Source organism: Dermacentor albipictus, unplaced genomic scaffold, assembly GCF_038994185.2.
Source record: "Dermacentor albipictus isolate Rhodes 1998 colony unplaced genomic scaffold, USDA_Dalb.pri_finalv2 scaffold_19, whole genome shotgun sequence".
NCBI classification, from domain to species: Eukaryota; Metazoa; Arthropoda; class Arachnida; order Ixodida; family Ixodidae; genus Dermacentor; species Dermacentor albipictus.
In genome coordinates, this window is record NW_027225573.1 from 3,458,413 (window position 1) to 3,478,787 (window position 20,375).

Consider the following 20,375-nt stretch of genomic DNA (forward strand, 5'->3'; position numbering starts at 1 on the left):
AAAAACGCAAGCGTTAATTACGATGTCGTCATTGACATCACCGATGAAGTATTGCAAGAGCTTCTGTCTTCAACAGTGAAGGCCATTGACGAGCTTCAAGCTTCTTTTCGAGGGACACACGATACCTGATCACGTCAAGGTGGGTTATGCGAGACACTCTGTGGGTCCCTACGTGCCCCAACCACTGTGATGTCGCAAGTCCCAAAAGCTTGGTCATGCCAGCGCTGCGTTCATATGTTAGACGGCATGACTTCACTTCGCAGGCAGCCACGACATGTCTTTATGCACGGTAGGAAAAAAATGAAGTGCTTGATTTACAACGGACCACACGAGGTAAATTTCAGAGATTGTCCTCAACAGAAAGAGAAGATAAAAATATTGAACCAAACGAGCAAGAGAAGTATGTCACACAAAGGTACAGCAGCGAAAGCGGAGCACCGGAGGAGACTATCGCGTCGTCGACATGAACAAGCTGCCGGTCCAACCGAGATCTCCGTGGCTCTCATCCCCCAGTTCCAGTGCAAGGTATTTGAATCGTCATCGGTGGGCCTCTCCAAGCCACATTGCTTCAAGCGAGCAGCACAAGCCTGGAATCGAATGTATGGGCACGCCTGCTGCCACGCACAGGGGCTTGGACTGTGAGCGCCAGGAACGGCAGTGCAACGAAAAATCACCACAGAGCTCTCGCATCAATGTCATGCTGCGACAAATATTCGACATCCTACAGCCGCTCCAGTCTGGTTTTAACATTCCAGCGGCTCCAAGAGCTGCAAACATCATGCAAGCTATAGACGTTCCCCTAACCACATTGCCGTATCCTCTACGGCTGTCCGCGAAGACGTGTGGGTTTCGCTGTGAAGTATGCATGTACCCGTAGCACAGCAACAGTATGCTGTGCAGCTCCCATCATCATCATCTTCAGCACACAACCGCCTTCCTTCCATTTCACATCCCAACTCTGTCATTCAGACAAAATCCTTCAGCAGTGGGGAGTAGCAGACTAGAGCCACTTCCCTCAGGCCGACCTCTTCATCTTTCCGTCATTGAAAATTGCCCCATGCTCCCTCCCGATTAAAATCTGTATCATCGGGATTTTCCGCCAGACCTGCATTAATTATTTATGGTGAAATAAACATATCCAACCTTATTTTGCTTCTCTATTTGTCCCTTTAAAACTGTCATGAAAGTCTGACACCAAAGTTCCAGCATGAAACGCGCCATTGAATGTCTCTCCGGTGCTCAATATACCAGCTTAGTAGCTCAAAGCGATAGTTTGAACGCTAATCACATTAACGTAGATATTTATCATTTTTCAATATGTGACCAACCCTCATGTAATGTACTGTTTAGGGACTTTTGACGCATACTAAATAAATAAATAAATAAATAAATAAATAAATAATTGGTAGAGAGAAATACGGGCGCCAGCAGAAGACGAAGAGCAAAAAGGCGGTTGTTGATTATGGCTATTACTTTATTTCTTTACGTTATTTATTTTATTAAAATTCTTACCCATATTTTTATTGCACTTCAAAATTACAGTTGTATAGTGCCACGCTCTACTATTCAAAACTACTTCTGCTTAATTTCTAAGCATGCGGAAAACCGCCTGCTTCTTGGCCAATCCCCTATGGCGGGTATGCGCCGCTCTTTAGGATACAAGATAATACAAGACAAGACGGTCCTCGTTTATGGACAAAATTATTTTGTATCGCCCCAACGCTTTCGAATTTACGACTCTACCTGAAGCCACCACTTATGCCGCAGAATTTCGTCAGATCGCTCGCCCACTTACCGCGCAAACTCATGCCAGCCAGAAACATGGCCGTGACACAAGCTTGACTTTGCCTTCATATTCACCAGGAACGTTGGTATGGCTGCGTGTTCCTTCCTCTACTCCTGGCCTTTCCACACAGTTCAGCTCAAAATATTACGGCCCTTACCGGGTTCCACAGCAGACGTCCCCGGTCACGTCAATGAGTCTGTGGAGCCATCTGCGAACGAGCGGCATCGCGGACGCGAAACTGTTCGTGTCCGCCGACTGAAGCCGCACTACGACCCACCAGTGCTGCCTGTTCCCGAGGTCGCCAGGACGGCTCCTTTTTCGGCGGGGAGTGAATGCAGTGAGAAATATGGGCGCCAGCAGAAGAGGAAGAAGACTGTTGTTGTTGGTGGTGGTGCTCGCACTCGCCCCGCTCTGCCGTTGTCTGTAGCCCTAAACGCGTACTATAAAAAAATAAATAAATAAATAAATAGGTTCTGCCGTATTTTTCTTTCATTATTTTTCTGTCTCATATGTTAAGGAAAATTCGAAGCAAGTAAAGCATGAAAGCGGTGCACATGAGATGCACTAGAAGATATTTTAAAATATTGTCAACATATTCTCTAAGTAGCATTGCCTTTCTGGAATGACAGCAACATCATTGTCTGATTACCAACATCTCTTGCGCACGGTCGTAATACATCGGCAGCAGAGGCGGAGACAATGATTGAATTCTGCCACGTATTACGTTCCCTGTATGTCGTCTCCTTTATTCTGGCTTCCAGCTTGATTATATTTTTTTTTACAGATTCCTTTCTTTTTGCTTCTTTACGAATTAAACCTAAGCGGAAGAGCTGGTCAATTCAATGACAAAAAACGCCACCACGACTGTCGATGAAAGGACCGTACTTGTAAAATACTGTTCCCTCACGCTGCGACGCGCAAGCGTAAAAATACGAACATCGTTTAGAAAAGCCGGCCGGCATATATCAGTTGAGTCCGCGAAAGTGCCACTTTTCTACAAGTGGGTATAGAACTATCGTACCTCTGAGCGGATGTTCGTGACAATAAACACATTGCATTTTCGTATTCAGAAGCATATTCATAGCGATGCCCGTCGCCTGTGTGCGAGGATCACGCGCGAGTAAAAGACGAAGACGAAGCGCCCTTCTCCGTTCGATGCTGCACGAGACGCTGCACGAGATCAACCAGCCAACCGAGCGAGCACGTCGGTGACGATGGCCCCTTCAGCCGCTCTGAAGTTCTCAACGCGTTCCCGGATGCCAAGGCACCCTCACGCAAGACGTCAACGGCGCATTAATCGGGTCCGCCGTCCGGTCTCACTAGGCATCCGACGTCGCGCTGGCGGGGCTGCGCAGCGGGCTTCGACCGACCAATTATCTGTCCGGCTGCCTGGGCGCCACAAGGACTGCAGCAGGTCCCCTCGCCGCGTCTTCCAGCGCAAGTGCCGCTATGACGCCATGTCGGGCTGCGCTGTGGGGACAGCAGCAGCACCTGGCAACTGCAGCCTCCTACCGTGCTTCTGCCTCCGGTACGAAAGGCTACGCGCCTGCAGAGCCCTGGCAAGTGATGTTTATTCATTCGCCGTGAGTGTATCTAGCTGCCCGGCCATCAGTATTATTTCATACACGCAGATAGCACGCTACGTCTCGAGATATCTTCATACTGAGTATAAGATGGGCCATGCTGCCTTTCTGTCCTTTATCAGTCTGGATTGAAAACCTCCTCACAATATTCATCAGTAAGAATGGAACGGTCTCTCCTGTATTTTTGTTTATTCATTTTAATGCTAACGTTGGAGTCCTCGCGTAGGCAATTGTAAGTGCGTTTTACAGATATAAGTTTTAGAAATATTAAATCACAAGAAACGTATATTCGAAGTGCCTCTGTGTGCACCCTTGTATCCATATTTTGTGCGTATATTTTGTCCACGCAGTGGCCGCTGTTCCACGTTTTTAATAAAGACTGAATAATAGTAGAAACAAAAATTTGATGAGGTAATAAGCAGTCATGGGAGCCCAGTAGCCATCCCGTCACTCTCTAGAGGTCCACGTCATGTGTTAGGTCCTAGAAAGGACGGGGAGGGGGGGGGGGGTAAAAATTCCTATCGGGGGTGGCATCAAAAACGCTCGTGCAAGATGGATTCGGAGCACGGTAAATAACCGCGGCGGTAATATTATTACCAGAGTAGTGCGACTCATCATTGAATTGCAGTTCCGACAACTAACTCCCGCCCAACCCACGCAAAAAAAAAAGAAAAGACGTGGCGCCCTATAACGTAAAACGTTTCCAATACGTTTTTATTGCAAACTTCTGACGTCAAGTTTGCGCAACCGCCGACGCAAGCATCACGCGGTGACTCGCGGCGCTGCCTGAAGAGCCCAATCAAACACTCCTACTTTTCTTTGCTTTCGAAATGAATATCATTGTCTACGTTGAAGTGTGTTTCACTTGTAATTGGCTGCAGGAGGCGAGGAGCACGCTCAAGTGGACAGCGCTTCAATGGGACCGAGCCACCGCACTGGAAGAAATAACCAGATGAAGAGGGTGGTGTCGGCGTTTGTGATTGGTCCGCTTTCTCTTGCTTAGCTTGCAGTGGCTGGTCGAAAATCGCGACGTCGTGCAACGGAAGATTAAGAATGCCGCTAAAACGAATCCTCAGCAAAGAAGAGTTGGAACAGCGCGATCGTTAACGTCCGAAAGTGCTCGAAAACGTTACACGACCACGCAAGCAGTTTATTATACGCGAAAAAAATCATGCTCTCTGGCAGGTGCGAGTAGCCAGTGCCTGAAGGATCGGCGGCAGCCATCTTTTATTCCTTTGGCAACGGGGCAGGCTGCGGCTATTCAGAAGAAAATTCAGACTTGTTCGGCATATTAATGCATCTTTAACACGTACGCGTCACTTTGACGCGGTGAGTTCTTGCGGTTTCTTGACGCCGCGTGACAAGCAGGTGAAGAGGGTGCAGCCCGAACAGTTTTGTCGAATAGCCGAGTGCTAATAGCGAAAAGTCGTCGAATCGGAAGTTACAATTTTTCTTTTGTTCGCTCAAATCATGCATAATCAGTGTGTACACGTCATATGAGATGGGGAGCAATCCGCGGTTTTCGTGAAGTCGCGTGACAGACAGGTGAAGCGGGGGTGGTCCAAAAAAGTGTTTGACCGATCGCGGAGGACTGATTTCAGAATTGGATTAGAAATGTTTCGGATAATTTTACGTTATAGCACCCCTGGTAGCTAACTGAATCATTTAGATGAACGACAAAATAATTTTGTGTAATTGGCTGTTTCATTATGCAGTTGCGCAAACTCACCAAACATAGAAGGCGACTTTATGCGGGCGGGGTTACCCAGCGGGCATCAACCGACCAGTTTTCTCTCCGGCTGCCCGGGTGCCACAAGGACTGTGGCAGGTCTCCTGGCCACGTCTGCCAGCGCAACTGCCACCATGACGCCATGTCGGGCTGCCCTCTGGGATCAGCAGGAGCAGCAGGCGGCAACTCCAGCATCCTGCCGTGCATCTGGCTCCGGCTCGAAAGTCCCTGCCCCTGCCGAGTGATGGCAAGTCGTGTTTCTTCATTCGCCATCAGTGGCAGTAGCTGTGCTGCCGTCAAGGTGATTTGATAGGCGCCCATAGTACAGTGCGTCACGTGATATTTCTATATCGAATTTACAGGGTAGTGGTCTGTTTGGGGCGCTCTCGGGATGCAGTTTGCATTCGGCTGGTCGAAATCAGGCGTACTGAACACATTCGCGTGGTCTATTCAGAGCGCCGCGCTCCAGCAGAGAGCGTTAGGACGCACTGCTGTATGCCTTGAACCTGAGAGCGCGACCGATATCCGAAAGAACCTCCATCACGCGGCTACTCTGATGGCTGTGGCAGAAGTTAGCACGTCCTGCTGGGGCAGTATTTCTACTGTTTACTATTAGTATATTAATTAGCAGTATACTATTTCTAGTATCGCTGTAAGCCGACTTGGGGCGCCGTAGGAACCAGTCGAGTAAACCTTAAGAGGCACCTTGTTGGCCTATTTTCCTTAAACTATTTGGATTAAAAGGCCTCTACTTACCAGGAAAAACTGAGAGGCATTTCAAGCGTTCAAGTATATTTTTAGAATTTGGTGCTTTCGTTAGAGAACATTCATTATGTTTTTTTATTATGGCGTTTTACATGCCAGAACCAACATCTGATTATGACGCATGCCGTAGTGTGGGACTCCGCAAAAGTTTTCAGCTGCTGGTGGTCTTTGACGTGCAGCTAAGCCTAACAGTTGGGTTTTTTTCGCGTTTCGCACCCATCCAAATGCGCCCACCATGGTCGGGATTCGTTCCCGCGACTTCCTGCTTTGCAACGCAATACCATAGCCACTAAGCAACTACGGCGGGTTACAGAGAGAATGTATAAGTCATTATCACGGTTGGACAAAGGAACCTTAAATAGAAAAAGTACCTGTTTGTCCAGTCAATATTATACGCCTTCTTTACATATCTTTCTTCAATTGAATGAAGGTCGGTCTGCACGATAAGAAAAAAAAATTAATAATGCTAGCATATTTATCTTTGTCGACAACTTAAAACGAAGGCTACAGAACCAAATCGCGACTTTTGCACCGCCGCAGCAAGAAGTCCCGCAGTACTGCTGACGTTTTCTTATGTTCGGAAAACACTGTCTTGTTCTTTCAAAGCATAAAATTGGAACAATGTGTAAAAGCCAACAGTAAGCGACTGATATTTTACTGTCTTTATTTATTTATTTATTTATTTATTTTATTTATTTATTTATTTATATATTTAGTTTACCTTAGAGGCTCGGGGGAGTATTGAGTAGGGGGGAGGGGGGGGTTACAGAAAAATGACAAATATTTAACGCAGAAAGGGAACTACATAATAAGAGAAACAAATAAGTTTGTACATTGGAAAAAAAGGAACACTGTTGAACATTGGAAAAAATACATACAAATTCAAGGGAATACAACGGAAAACAAAGTCCAAAAACAATACAAAGGCGAATACAATACAAAGTCGTACAACAAAGTCAAGTGAACATGTGAAGTTCCAAATGTTCACGAAACTTGGCAGGATCTTTTATTGACACATTATTTGGCAGGCTATTCCATAGTGCGATGGCGTGCGGTAATGCAGAGTTATTGAATGACTGTGTGCGGCCAAAAATGCGCCTAAAGCTGAGATGATTATGAAGTCGAGTAGATGTGCGAGAAGGAGTTTCAAGCGACAAGCGGCTGGACCATGAGTTATTGTAGTATTTATGAAAGAGGCATAGGAGAGCAACAGAGCGGCGGGAATCCATGTCCGGCAGGGGAACATGGCGTTTAATTTTGATAATGCTAGATTGACGACTGTAGTTAGAACTTATAAAGCGAGCAGCACGATTTTGGATGGATTCCAATTTATCTATTAGGTATTGTTGATGAGGAGACCAGATGGATGAGGCATATTCAAGTTGAGGGCGTACAAAAGTTTGGTAGGCCTGTTGACGGATGGTAGATGGCGAGAGGTGCAGATGACGACGTAAAAACCGTAAAGTTCTGTTATCTTTAGCGCATATCTTCTCGTTGTGAAAGCCCCAGGCTAGGTTAGTACAAAAATAAACGCCAAGATATTTGTAAGTAGAGTCACGGGGAACTTCCGACGAGCAGATTTTGTAAGGAAACTTAGTATATGATTTCGTACGAGTGAAGGAAAGAACGCAGCACTTAGACGTGTTAAGTGTCATTTGCCAACGGTCGCACCACTGATTAACTAGGTGAAGGTCATTTTGTAAAATAGGTGATCATCATGACAGTTAATCGTTCAGTAAATGACGCAGTCATCCGCAAAAAGTCGTATGCAGGAGGAAATGTTGCTCGGTAAGTCATTTATAAAAATTAGGAAAAGAAGAGGGCCTAGCACACTACCTTGGGGTACACCTGACGTTACACAACAGACGTGGAGGAGCTAAAGTTATTCACAGATACGAACTGGTGCGGATTAGACAAGAAATTGCGAAGCCAAGATAATGTTAATGAGCCGATCCTAAGAGCAGTTAATTTAGCTATTAGACGGCAGTGAGCAACTCTGTCAAAGGCTTTTGCATAGCCGAGAAGGATGCAATCAATAATTTTGCTGTTATTCATACCATAATGTAAATCTGACGTAAATTCTAATTGTTGGGTGTCACAAGACAACGCTTTACGGAAACCATGTTGATATTGAAAGAAAAAGTTATTAGATTCAAGATGGTGGGATTAATGGGAGGCAGTGCTGTGCTCGAGAAGCTTACAACGAATGCATGTTAGTGAAATGGGGCGGTATTTACCAGGTGAGTGTCTGTTTCCATCTTTGAATATAGGAATAACTTTGGCTATCTTCCAGTCAGCAGGAAGAAGAGCTCTTGATAAAGACTGCTGAAAGATGTAGTACAACATCTGACTGGATATAGCTGACGTGTTTTTTAGAATTTTAGAATTAATATTGTCAATGCCACATGAGGTAGACAGCTTTAGATCGCGTATTAGTTATGAAATGCCTTCAACACTAATATTTATAGGGGACATGAAGCGGTAATGAAAATCGGAGACACAGGGAACGTAGGAGCAGTCTGCATTGGTGAAGACCGAGCTAAAGAACGAATTGAAAGTTGAAGCATACTCAGATGTAGGGACAGGAACATTGTCAGCGTCAGGTAAGTTACTGTTTTACCGTCACGGTCAGGAGAGATAGCTTGCGAAAACTTTCTAGGGTTAGTGTGTAGAAGTGAGGACAGATCTTTGGAAAAATACTTCTTTTTGGCTTCACATATTGCTAGGCAGTAAAATTTTAAACAATCCTTATATTTAGACCATGCCGAGGGACATGATAGCCGTTTAGCAGCAGCAGGGTATAACCTTTTCTTTTTATTTCAGAGTGATCTAAGTGATTTATTAAACCATGGGTTACGTTTGTCATTAGATACAGTGACTAGTCGCACAAAGTTGTCTACTAGGAGTGACATAATATTTCTAAATGAATTCCAATTCGCTTCAACAGACTTATTTGTAAATGATGGAAGAAACGTTTTCAGAACGAAAACCTCAAGTTCATTGTTCATTTGTTCGTAATTTGCTTTGCTATAATCCCTGATATCCTTACGTTCAGCACCAGCGAATTTCAATTGACAACTGCAGTAGATTATGGTCATTAAAACCATCAAGTTGCATGACAGGGCTTATGCTATGTGGCTCTGGGGTGCGATCGGAGATGGTTGTTCGGCGCGTTCGTTCGGTTACCGGCGCGCGCGATTGGCCTACTCCGCGCCGACGTCGCCAGCCGCGGGGCGCCGCCCCGTTTTTGGTGACGTCAAAATGACGACACGCTCCTGTCAATCATCCGCCCACCGAGCATTTCGTCCGAACGCGACGGGAGTTGAGAAGTTTGGAGCGATCATACGGCTTCGCATGGCGCGTCTGGTGGATTGGATTGGATCCAACAGGCGGCCTTTGCGGCTGCAGAATGGCACGTTTGCGAAACGCGTTTGAAGAAATGACAGAAAGTGAATTCCGGCGTCGTTTTTCTTTCTCGAAACAAATAATTCGTTGGTTGCACAGAGAAATCGACAACGTCATCGGTGCCAGCGAGCCACTGGGATGTTGTCGCTGCCTCTTGAAAAGTGCGCCACTCTTCCCGTCGTTTTTTTTTTCTTTTTCCTTCTCGCTGTGCGCGACACCCCCTAGGGACGACGCAAAGAACCTTGTAGTTATAAATTGCAGTAGTCACACGTACTACTATTTGAAAACGTGTTTGGGCTTGAGAAGAAAAATAGATTTTTTTAGATAAAGATTTAATTCATTTGGAAGACGAGAAACATTTGGTTTTGTAGTATACTGCTTGCAAGCAGACGAGAAACGACGGAAGTAAACTTCCGGGGAGGTCACCGCTTCCTGATTGGCTGCTCTCTCCGCCCCGCTGTCACAAATTTTGCATACTGCAACTTTGTGACGTTGCAGCAACTGGACAGAACGCGCAGCGAACAAAATATCTCCGATCGCGCCCCTGTTGCGAGAATAAGGTCTAATATGTTGGTACCACGGGTAGGCTCAGAGACGATTTGCGTAAGGTTGAACTCTAAACACAGCTCAATAAAATCACCTGAATCAATGCTCCATCAAGACAAGCGAGACCAATTACTATCAGGGAAATAAAATACCCAAATAGGTAGATTTTATTAGTGGGAAACTGTTCAAAGGCCCTGGTACTACTTTTATGAAGATCGGACACGAACAAGCGGTCAGCGGCAGGTGGGCGACAACAAACGCCCATCAGTAACTTCCCGTATAAAGTAGGACAAGCCACCCAAACTACCTCAAGAGCCGTGTCAGTGTCAGCGAGAAAAGAAGGAATAGTTTTATTGATGGCCACCAACACGCCACCCCCCTTCTTATGTGGACGATCATGGCGATAAATGGCGTACTGATTAGAAGAACGAAATAACTCGGAGTCACCTACATCTGCATTAAGCCAGGTCTCGGTTAGCAATACAGCATCAGACATGCTATCTCCAAGATATGATTCAAGCAGGACACGTTTTGGCAACAGACTGCGGATGTTAGTAAATCATACTGAAAGTGAAGGTGCACGTGTAGTTGATATCCGCTGGACTTTAGCACTGCGCACATCGGCAACTAGCTATCGAGCAGGTACTACAGAATCAGAACTGTCGTAAATATACGTAGTATTATCGATACAAAGTTAGTTCGCCTTGTTCAGTTCTCCCATGCCCGAGAAAAGAGCCCATTTGGGCGTCAGTCAAAGTCAAATTGTCAAACGCAAAATTGCGGCGGTGCCTTCTGTTGTCTGTTCGTCGCTTCTGCCCCGATTATTAATATCTTCCCCGGTAGTCAAAATGAATCTGGAGTGTCTGCCACTACGGCGTGCCTCATAACCAAATCGAAGTTTTGGCACGTAAAACCCCAGAATTCATTTATTCCACCTCTGACCTTACGGAGAGAGACTGATGACCAACATGAAAAACAAAATACTGTGCAGGCGAACAAAACAAGTTTTTACACCATCCACGCGGAAACCAGGTCAACCCGTCTGGGATTCACAACCGTCGACGCCGGCGTCGGTTGCGCGTTCGACATCATACGGTCACTTCGCGGCTCGGGTACAGGCTGCTTGACTGCCTGCTCAGAAATCGATAGATATCGACTGTATAAATATCGATTAGCGTCTGAAATTTACGCCGAGATAATGGTATCTCCCAGAACTGAAATGAAGGAGTCATGCAACTTCGGAAGAAATCAAAGCCGAAGACTGTGCCACACTCAATCGCCGGGACTCCGCTGCATACAAATACACGTGCAGAAAACTGAAAACCCGTAGCCTTCGCTTCGTGCCACAGAATAGTTGTCAGCGAGTATTGAGTGTGAATTGGTTTCGATGTACTTCTTGTGGTTCATTTCCTGCTACTTTATTGTTGTTCATTTTAAGTGCTGGCCCAGGAAGGTCACAACCCTTAAGTGTACTGTTTAACTACGCGTATAATATTAACAAGTGTATAAGCTTGTCCTTCATACTTCGATGCAATGTATTGCCCGATGTCCAATAACTGCCTCCGTATGGAGGCTTGCACTATGTGTTAAATAAAAAAATAATTACCCGCAGTGGTTGTCCAGTGGCTAAGGGGTTGCACTGCTGAGTGCGAGGTCGCCGGTTCGATCCTCGCAGAGGCGGACGCTTTCCGAAGTAGGGCGGAATGCAAGAACGGCCACGCATGCCGTCACTTGGGTGCGCGATGAAGAACCCCACCGGGTTGAAATATACTCCGAAGGACGCTCGCTACGGCGTGACTCATAATAATATCGTAGATTTGGCTGGTAAAATGGCCGAATTGAATTTAAAAAAAAAGACTGCGCAACGGACACAAACGTAATTTAGTCGAATACCAGAGGAATTCTCTGAAAACGGATGTACTCTGCTGTGGTTGCACAGTCTGACTAAATTTACCAGCAGCACTTCTCATTTTATGACGTGCTCGTCGGGGCACTCAAATCATTTAAGCATGCAGTAAAGCAGCCAAGACTAAAGTGGTGGCGCGCACACATCCCTAAGCGTTCTAATCTCTGACGGCCAACGTGCCACCAATGTGTTGCGGGAGTTTTGCTCCGATGGTTTTGTAAGCGTTAATTACCAGCAAATGTACACTGTGGGTATTCTGCACGCAATCCATTATAAGCAATAACTTCGCTATGATTAGCAACTTCCTAGAAAACTCGGAATTTCAACATAATACAGTCGTATTTCAACAACGTCTGAGATAGCTGAACGCATAAGTTAAGTGAAATGCATAAAAAGAGATCCTCGCCGCATAAGAATAAAAAAAAATATACGACTAAATCAAATATTCGGCCATATGTGATGTCCTTCTAAAGCAAGTATAATGAAAGTGCGCTATTCTCAACTGTCGTCTTACCTCAGTGGTCGATGAGTATTAGGAACAGCTAGGACTCCATTTGTGTTGAAACCATCAACAACAAAGGCTCAGTGTGCTTCCACTCTGTGAAGAAGTATGACCAGCGAGGTTGTGTATGTGGGCCGTTTAATGGCGAACTACGCCTACGCCCGGGTCGGTCCGGCATTGCACTATCTTCGGGATCGTACAGCGTAATCGGAGTTTTCTATCTACACACGGACACGATGCTGGGGGAACTAGCCGTCAAGAGCTGCGGTATAATTCGCTGAAAAATTGGTTACGTCTTGTTGTTTTTAATTAATAACGAAATAATTAATGGGGACTACGAACGCGGAAGGAGTCGCACGAGCGCGTTCATGCGGCAGCGCCAACGGACGCTAACGAGCCAGCTGTGGAAGACGGCGATGACACTGGAACCAATCCTGATGACGATAGTTTTCTCTTAACACACGGATACGAACCTTGGGGAACTAGCCCTTAGCAACATCGCCGTAAAAAATCTTAGCGCACCTAAGCATTTAGGAGTTGTCAATGCGCAACATTAAAGTACAATTGAACACCGCTGAGTAGTCCTTCCAGTAATGAGCACTTCATGAGCTTTAAGGCGAGCGCGTTAAGACGCATGGCCTAGCACAAGGCTGGTGGACTTTGATCCGTGACATAATGCTATCTTGCCCCCCTGCCATGGAATCTAATGGAGACGCTCTCGAGTAAGTCACGGTGATGTTGATGTCGTTGCATTCGTCACTCCGGGCTTGGCAATCATGATTTCATGAGGCAGAGTACAAAGGCCTAGGAACCGCCCAGTGGGTAACACGCGCGGCTTCTGAACGTGGGTTCGTACGTTCGAAACTAAACACAACCAATGTGTTTCCTTTCTACTTTATTCTGTTTTCTTGTTTTAATTTCTTCATAGCGATTACCGAAATGAAGTTAGGACGCAGGCGACAGCTTCCGCGGCCAAGGAACGCGCTCATAACACAGTCTTCCGAGAGCGAGAGCGAGGTTGACGTGATAGGCGGTGATGCCCCCTTCCTTTCGCGCGCACATTTCCGTCGAGTCGCGCCTTCCTGTAGCCTTCCTGTAGGGTTGTCTGCCACTCCGGCTTTATCTCATAACACCTAACACTTTGTTAATTCTTTGGACAAAGTGTTACTTCCTAACACTTTGTCCCTTCCTCTAGACATCATCAACCTCCACAACATATAAGGAATATCATCGGAAGGAAAAGTGATGGTTTTTGTGCCTCGGATTATAGCGCGCTTTCACAAAAGGGACCGACAATTGTTTCCATTCCCGGTTCTCGGAATCATACACGCTGAAGGATTTGGCCACAATACACGGAAATACAATCTCCGTGGCCCGTGTCATCTGTCATCCTTATTTCAGTCATGTTTTCGCACTGTATGCCATCGTAAGTCGCCCTGTCAACAGACTCGGCAAACGACCGTGTTCAAACTATCCAGCTTGTCCACCAGTGTAGCTACACTGCCGGCATTACTCACTCGCGCACGTAGTGACCATTAAACGAATCTGTCCGCGACCACCTACACGGTGACATCTTTATTTACTAGGATTCCTCTCTTCGCCAGCGAGTCAAGCTGGCTTCACACAACGCAGCAAAACCCTCTGACAAGCATCACGTGACTGAGCCGCAACGAACTGCTCCGCCAGCTGCTTATCTGCTTCGTACTTGTGTGCGCAGTGATTGGGCAACACAGAGTCACCTATTTTGCTCGTCAGCACAATTTGTTCCGTCACTTTAATCCAACTTGAGTGTGTGCCTAGAAGCGGAAACGCAGCGCGAGAAAGAAAAAGAAAAACACAGGATGTGTGTGTCATTGAAGCCCACTGGCCTCTTCATTCGATCGCCAGTGATGCCTTCAGCTTTCTTGCCGTTTTCAACGCGAATCCTTCTCATATGTTTAATTTTCCTGCACTAAATGGAAGGCGAACGCGTTAAACCTTGGTTTAAAATGGGAGAGTATTTCAGCAGTATTGGAAGACTCTAAGCAAGTAAGAAGCGTGAAACACGAAAGAAAATGTTGCGAGCTGATCCGCTTCATAGTGCATGGCTTGGCACCTGCAGCACGCGGTCAGGGTTGTCCACAGTCTCCCAGATCGTAACGGAGCAAGAGGGTTCGATCTCTGAGGCATCGTGCTGCCTAACTGCCGCTCCCGAGACTCGCGCTTTGCGTTCCTCGCGAGAGAAAGACAAGCCACTTGAAAATTGTTCCGAACTATAGTAACACGGGACATTGCTGACTAATGAAAAACAGGGGCGTCTGGTTGACCAGCGAAAAAAATTACCATTAAACTTTGACTTATTGTGGGCTACCATAAACCTGTGTACTGAAGCATCGGTAATTGTCCTTCGTAACCGCTGCCGCAATCTTCAGCCATGTCATTTGCATTGGGCAGCTGCGAAGCACTGAAAAAGTTTACTCCGGTGAAGCGCGTTACTCATTAAGAATGGCCACTAGTCAAAAGAAGCCGTTCCAGCCCAGAGAGCGATGGCCTTGTGCTGCCGTCTGGTTTTCTACCACAAGGATTCAGAGGTGGCCTGCAGTGGCATGGTTCAAGCACTTACATGATGTTCTGAGGGCAGCAAGATAAGGAAGGTGACAAAGATAGGCACGCCTTGAACATGTTCCTAACTTCCTAACTTTGCAGCCCGGTCCGCCTGTGCGTGGTCGACGGTGGGGACGGCGGCTCTGCTGTTGGGCGCGTCCTGCTGGTGCAACGCGATCCCCCGAGATGGCGCTGACGACAGCGCCCATTGTTCCTCTGCTCTCTAAGCCATCGCCCCGCTGGCTTCCATCAAAGGTGATCAATTCTATCAGATTTTCGAGGAAGTATTCTGTACATATATAAAAGGCTTTGCAATTAGGCATAACATCAGCACTACCCACCAGCAGGCAAACTGCTAAAGCTGATCTTCTTCTCACCCAGAGAACAAGAACTCCACTACAGACGAATTGCAGTCCTAATATTTATCGATATAAATAAACTGACACGGTTTGTTATGACATTCTTACAGAGAATCATCCAAAGTGTAGGATTACGCTTTGCCTTTCAAACAGACGGTAACGTGTTACAACGAAAGACTTCACTTCCTCAGCACTAAATACAACAAAAAATGAGTGTACCAAAGGGCACCGTTCCACGGTGTGTTCTTTTCAATTTTTATACGTAAATTATTCCCCCATCCCTTGACGTAGCGTATAGCACAGTTCAAAATACAGTACATTGTACCAGCACAGCAAATGTGTGCACAACTCATTATTTTCCGTATAGCGGAAACTGTACAACGTCGGGGAAATTGCTAGTGGCGCCACCTCATTGTATTCAGCCATGGCCGCTCATTCAACAGCACGCGCTTCTTCGGTCGTGGTATTGTGTGTGAACGATCATTTGTGAAATCACCGGAACCACTTTTCACATGTTACCCGCGAGAAAAAAACAAAACCAGTTGAGGCAGTTTTCACGTTTTTGTTGCGTCAATTGAAACAGTGTATGGAAGCGAAATCACAACTTCGCCCACGAACAATAGAATTTCGAATAGCAGCTGATGAAGGCTGCGCTGCTTCAGCCAAACAGTTGAACAGTGACTTAGAGTCCCTAAGGAATTATTACGTGTAAGTACGAAAAGAAATATAGTGTAAATGACCTTTATTTATTTATTTATTTATTTATTTATTTATTTATTTATTTATTTATTTATTTATTAAAGAACACCCATAAACGCCCTGCAGAAGAGGGTATTAGAATTGCGGGAGGGGGCACACGAGTATACAGTCATAATAATTTCTAAAGAATACAACAAACGCGCCTAAATACGCGACTAAATACGCAGACACGACTATGTGTAGCAAAATCAAAGATGGATAAAACGAAATTAAAGGTATATTAGAATAAATTCAAACATTGAAGCACCTTGAACTCAGAATACACAAAAGGCAATCAAAGAGGATAATTCGAAAACACAATCTACCGGATGGCAAAGGTACCGAAGGAACACAACATAGAATGTATCTCATTCAAAAAGAATAGAAAAAAAAACTTTCACATTGCACAGAGACATCCCATTATGACATACGTACGCAGGATTTGTTGAAATTTGTCGGGGTGAACTTCAGTAGGCAATGCCTGATGGTAGATTATTCTAGCGAAGTATGAATCTGGGTATAAATGACTGGGCGCAAAGATCTGAGTGATACACGCCGGGCTTTGACTTAGAGAGGGTGATCTCGGCGAGAGAAAATGACAGAGCGTGGGTGAAAGAAGTCATCAATGCAAACGCTCGTGATGGTGAAGTTTATGAAAGAGCGATAGGCGCGCGTGTTGGCGGCGTAGTGATAGCGGATGCAATTCGGCACGATTCTTTAAACACGCAGCACTAGTGCGGGGGATAATCTGTAAAGATAAAGCAAGCAGCGTGGCTTACAAGGATTCAAGGTTACTCACGATGGAGTCCTGGTTCGGACCCCAGGTGGCGCATGCATATTCGACTTTGAGGTATGACTAATGCGGTATATATGCTAGATCTTTCTTTAAGTGTAAAAACGCTTTGTTTAGTCTGTGTCCTATTATTTCAAATTTGCGGGTAACAGATGCAAGTGTAACGTTGATGTGATGATGAAGATATTGGATCCCACTGAAAATTGACCTTCAACAATCTTTTTATCAAGAGATTATGACGTTGCAATACGAAACGAGGAGCGTGAAAATGACATGCACTTAGCTTTAGCATAATTAAAGACCATTTGCCAGTCTGAACACCATGTACTCAAAGCGTTTAGGTGTGGTTGCAACGCTTCACGGTTAGGCTCAGTAGAAATTTTACGGAAAATTGCTGAATCATCGGCGAAACATCTTATTCGGGACGACATGCAGTCAGGCAAAGAAATAATACAGACTTTAAAAAGCAAAGCACAAAGTACACTCCCTTGAGGAACGCTGGACGCAACAGGAATAAAGTAGGAGTTTTGGTGTTCATGGTGGACGTGTTCTTGTTTAAATTGGATTATTTCACTAGGAAATATTTTCTTGCCGTCGCCCGACTGCCCCGGAGCTGATAATTTCATACCTGCCTCTGTAGAGCACTTCGAGTCAGCGTGGGCAATGTTAGTGGATTTTGTCACAAAATACAAGTGCCACGCAACGATTACAAAGGGCTTGTTTTCTGCCCTCACGGTGCCAGGACCAGTGGCCACGCTGTGCTTCGGCGAAGCTGCAGAAACTGATCGACGCCCGAGAATCGCACGCAGCAGCATAACTGGCATCACGCAGGAGGCAATGTATGGTACGTGAACATCGGCCATTGGCGACATTCCACTGCGAATCGAACGTTAGAACTAACTTATCCATTATTTGGCGTGTGAATGTTTCAGCAGAATTTAATGACATTTTACGATTAACCTTTGCAAACCAAGATGGGAAATGCAGCACGTTTGTCCAATTCCTTTTGGAAGCGTTGCCATTGGGATAGGTCGCGGTCATGTTTCGGAAACGACTGGTTCCGAGTCACACATTCTACAGTAGAGGAAGACATGAGGCAGCAAGGGTGGCAAGACTGAGGGAGAATCATTGAAAAAATGCAATGCAGGGTTTTAGGTGCGAAAACCACGATCTGATTATGATGCAAGCCGTACGAGGGGACTCCCGAAATTTGGACCAGCTGGGGTAACGTGCACCCAAATCTAAGTACACAGGTGTTTTCGCATTTCGTCCCCTTCGTAATGCGCGGCCGCCATGGCCGGTATTCGGTCGCGCGACCTCGTGCTTAGCAGCCCAATACCATAGACACTAAGTAACAATGGTAGGCGAGGGAGAATTGTAGTCAACTGCTAGAACGACATGTTGCTCGTTAACGACCATGCACGCATGCCCGGTTACCTGCATGCGGAAAAAATCGGTGAGTTTTCTCGGCCCAATTTTGTTGCAACTGGCCTGCGCACTTCGACCCTCGTCACCGTCCTTGAGCGAGATTGTAATCCAACGAACAGCAGTTTTTATATTGTTTTACTAAATGTGAGACCCACAGGGGTGATTGGCTAACATTTGACCCTCGCAGTGCCCCGACCTGCCGGCGTGCTGCCCTTCGGCGACGCTGCGGTGGCTGCTCGATGCCGGAGAATCGCACGCAGCAGCACCGCCACGAGCAGCGCTGGCATCGCCACGTGCATTGCATGCTGCAGCTGCTGCGCCTCCAGCGATCCAGTATTGCCGAGCGGGGTCACGTGGGCTACTGGTTCCGCAGAAAGAGTCCGCGCGCGTGGTCAGCACGTTTATGTTAACGCTTTTGCTTTCGTGATTAGTCACTTTTTGTTCTATTACTTCTGTAATATATCATTAAATATGGCTTTGATTGTCTACTCGCGTGAGGTCTATGCTAAAAAGCTGTCGTTTCGGATCCGAGAAGAGATGAATACAAGGTGTGCCTAAGTATCTCTTGCCCTTACTATCAACGCTCGCGAAAAGTGAGTGAACTACTGAAATGATTACAGTGTGCTTCGCGGTCGTGTTCGTGTACGGCGATGTTCTGGTAGTCTTGTACTTAAATGCATCAAACGGTGTTAAAAAAGTAAGAGCAAGAGCAACACAGGTGTCATAGCGCAACTTTTATGGTGGATATCTGGAAAACGGTGCCACCCTTAGTATTCGATCAAAATGAATATTCCTTGCAAAAGCGCTAGCAACCATTCTTAAACTAAATATGTGCCGCTTGAATCAGTCCGTTAAAAACTTCGTTATGGATTTTTTTGGTAATGAGACAGTTACGGAATTACATTTCTCGCGCAGATATCAGGCTCTTCCATTCTTCCAGTTGAAGAAGTGGAATTGCGTTAAAACGCCGCAGGCATCTTTTAAAAACGTACCGTATAGTTTAAAACATAAACCTCCAATAACGCGCTCAAACCGCTGCAGTTTCTAAGTGAGTCCGTTAAGGTTCCGCACTTTTGACATGCGTGCAGAGAATAGACTCGCCTATCACGAGGCATGCTTTTCATTTGCGTTTCTGCGTTCCCTACATGCCATTGTGTGAATGCTATATTATGCGTCAGGTCGAATGTGCAATAAAAGAAAGCACGTTGAGGGTTGCGTCGCGTGTTATGTGAATGTGATGGACATCTGTGGGAAGCATCATTTGAGCATGAAGCGACGGCCCGTTACGCGGTCAAGCGAAGGTAAAGTCTCTGCCATCGGGTACCATTACAGCAAGGTGCATACGCAAACGTTGGTAAACAATCGTAAACGCAAAGTGTGTTGCGCAGAGTAATCCTTCAGCAAGGGGCTTTACTCGTAGTTAAACATGGTGCCGCTAAAAGTGCAAAAAACAAATCACTCGCTCGTGACTGAAGCGAAATGAAAGCGTCGCTTGATAATAGCAATAGGTTACGGAAAAATGTATTTTCGGCCTACCCAAAGGCGCGACCGAAAGTTGGACTAACTCTGGAAATAAAGACCTGACCTTTTTCCAGAAGGAATTAGGCGAATATTTTCCCCAAGGCAGAATTGAGCATGCGCACAGGGCGAAAGTTCGGCGGAAATAAGAATGCACCAGTGATTATGGTATTATTCAATACAAAGATTAGTAATGCTTGTTGTGTCTGAAGGCGGAAGTTGAAAGTGTCGCAATAAGTGATACGCGAAGATTTCACCCCTTGTGTTCGGCATGCACGATCAAAGCTGCTGCAGCACCGGAGGAACAGGGGGGGTGGGGGAGGGGGGAGGTGTCATTACAGCTTCACTATGATAAGCTACATACGGGTAATCATAGCATGAGTAGCGCAGAAACGGTTACACAAGGGCAAACATAGGGGACATTGTTGTACTCACTAACTAGTGAGTACGCATTTCGCCGCCAGAGCACCATATATAGAGGGCCCAGGAAGGTTTATCTTTATGATAATGAAGACAGAGAACCATCTGCACGATTAACATGCGAATTTACATTGTATTTCCCTAAGTTCTTGAATACAGAATATTCCAGAGATTGCCATAGCATGTGACTGCTTTGACAAATACATTCATTTCGTTCAAAAACGCTTTTGTCCCTTCTAAAGTCATAACACGAAATAGGCGTCAAGAAAAGCCTTGGTTGAATAACGATGCTAGAAAGCTAATTAAAAACTACA

The 20,375-nt window shown here is 45.8% G+C and overlaps 1 protein-coding gene across 1 annotated transcript in view; it reads left to right on the forward strand.

Annotated features, from left to right (window-relative positions):
- The first annotated feature begins 2,960 nt into the window (after positions 1 to 2,960).
- The window catches only part of LOC139052166 (uncharacterized), a 40,414-nt gene continuing 22,999 nt past the window's right edge, over positions 2,961 to 20,375 (forward strand). The window contains exons 1-4 of the mRNA XM_070529246.1: positions 2,961 to 3,345; positions 5,085 to 5,399; positions 14,908 to 15,060; positions 18,311 to 18,501. Of these exons, the coding sequence (XP_070385347.1) occupies positions 3,001 to 3,345; positions 5,085 to 5,399; positions 14,908 to 15,060; positions 18,311 to 18,501 (1,004 nt within the window). The 5' untranslated portion in view covers positions 2,961 to 3,000. The remainder of the gene's footprint in view (positions 3,346 to 5,084; positions 5,400 to 14,907; positions 15,061 to 18,310; positions 18,502 to 20,375) is intronic.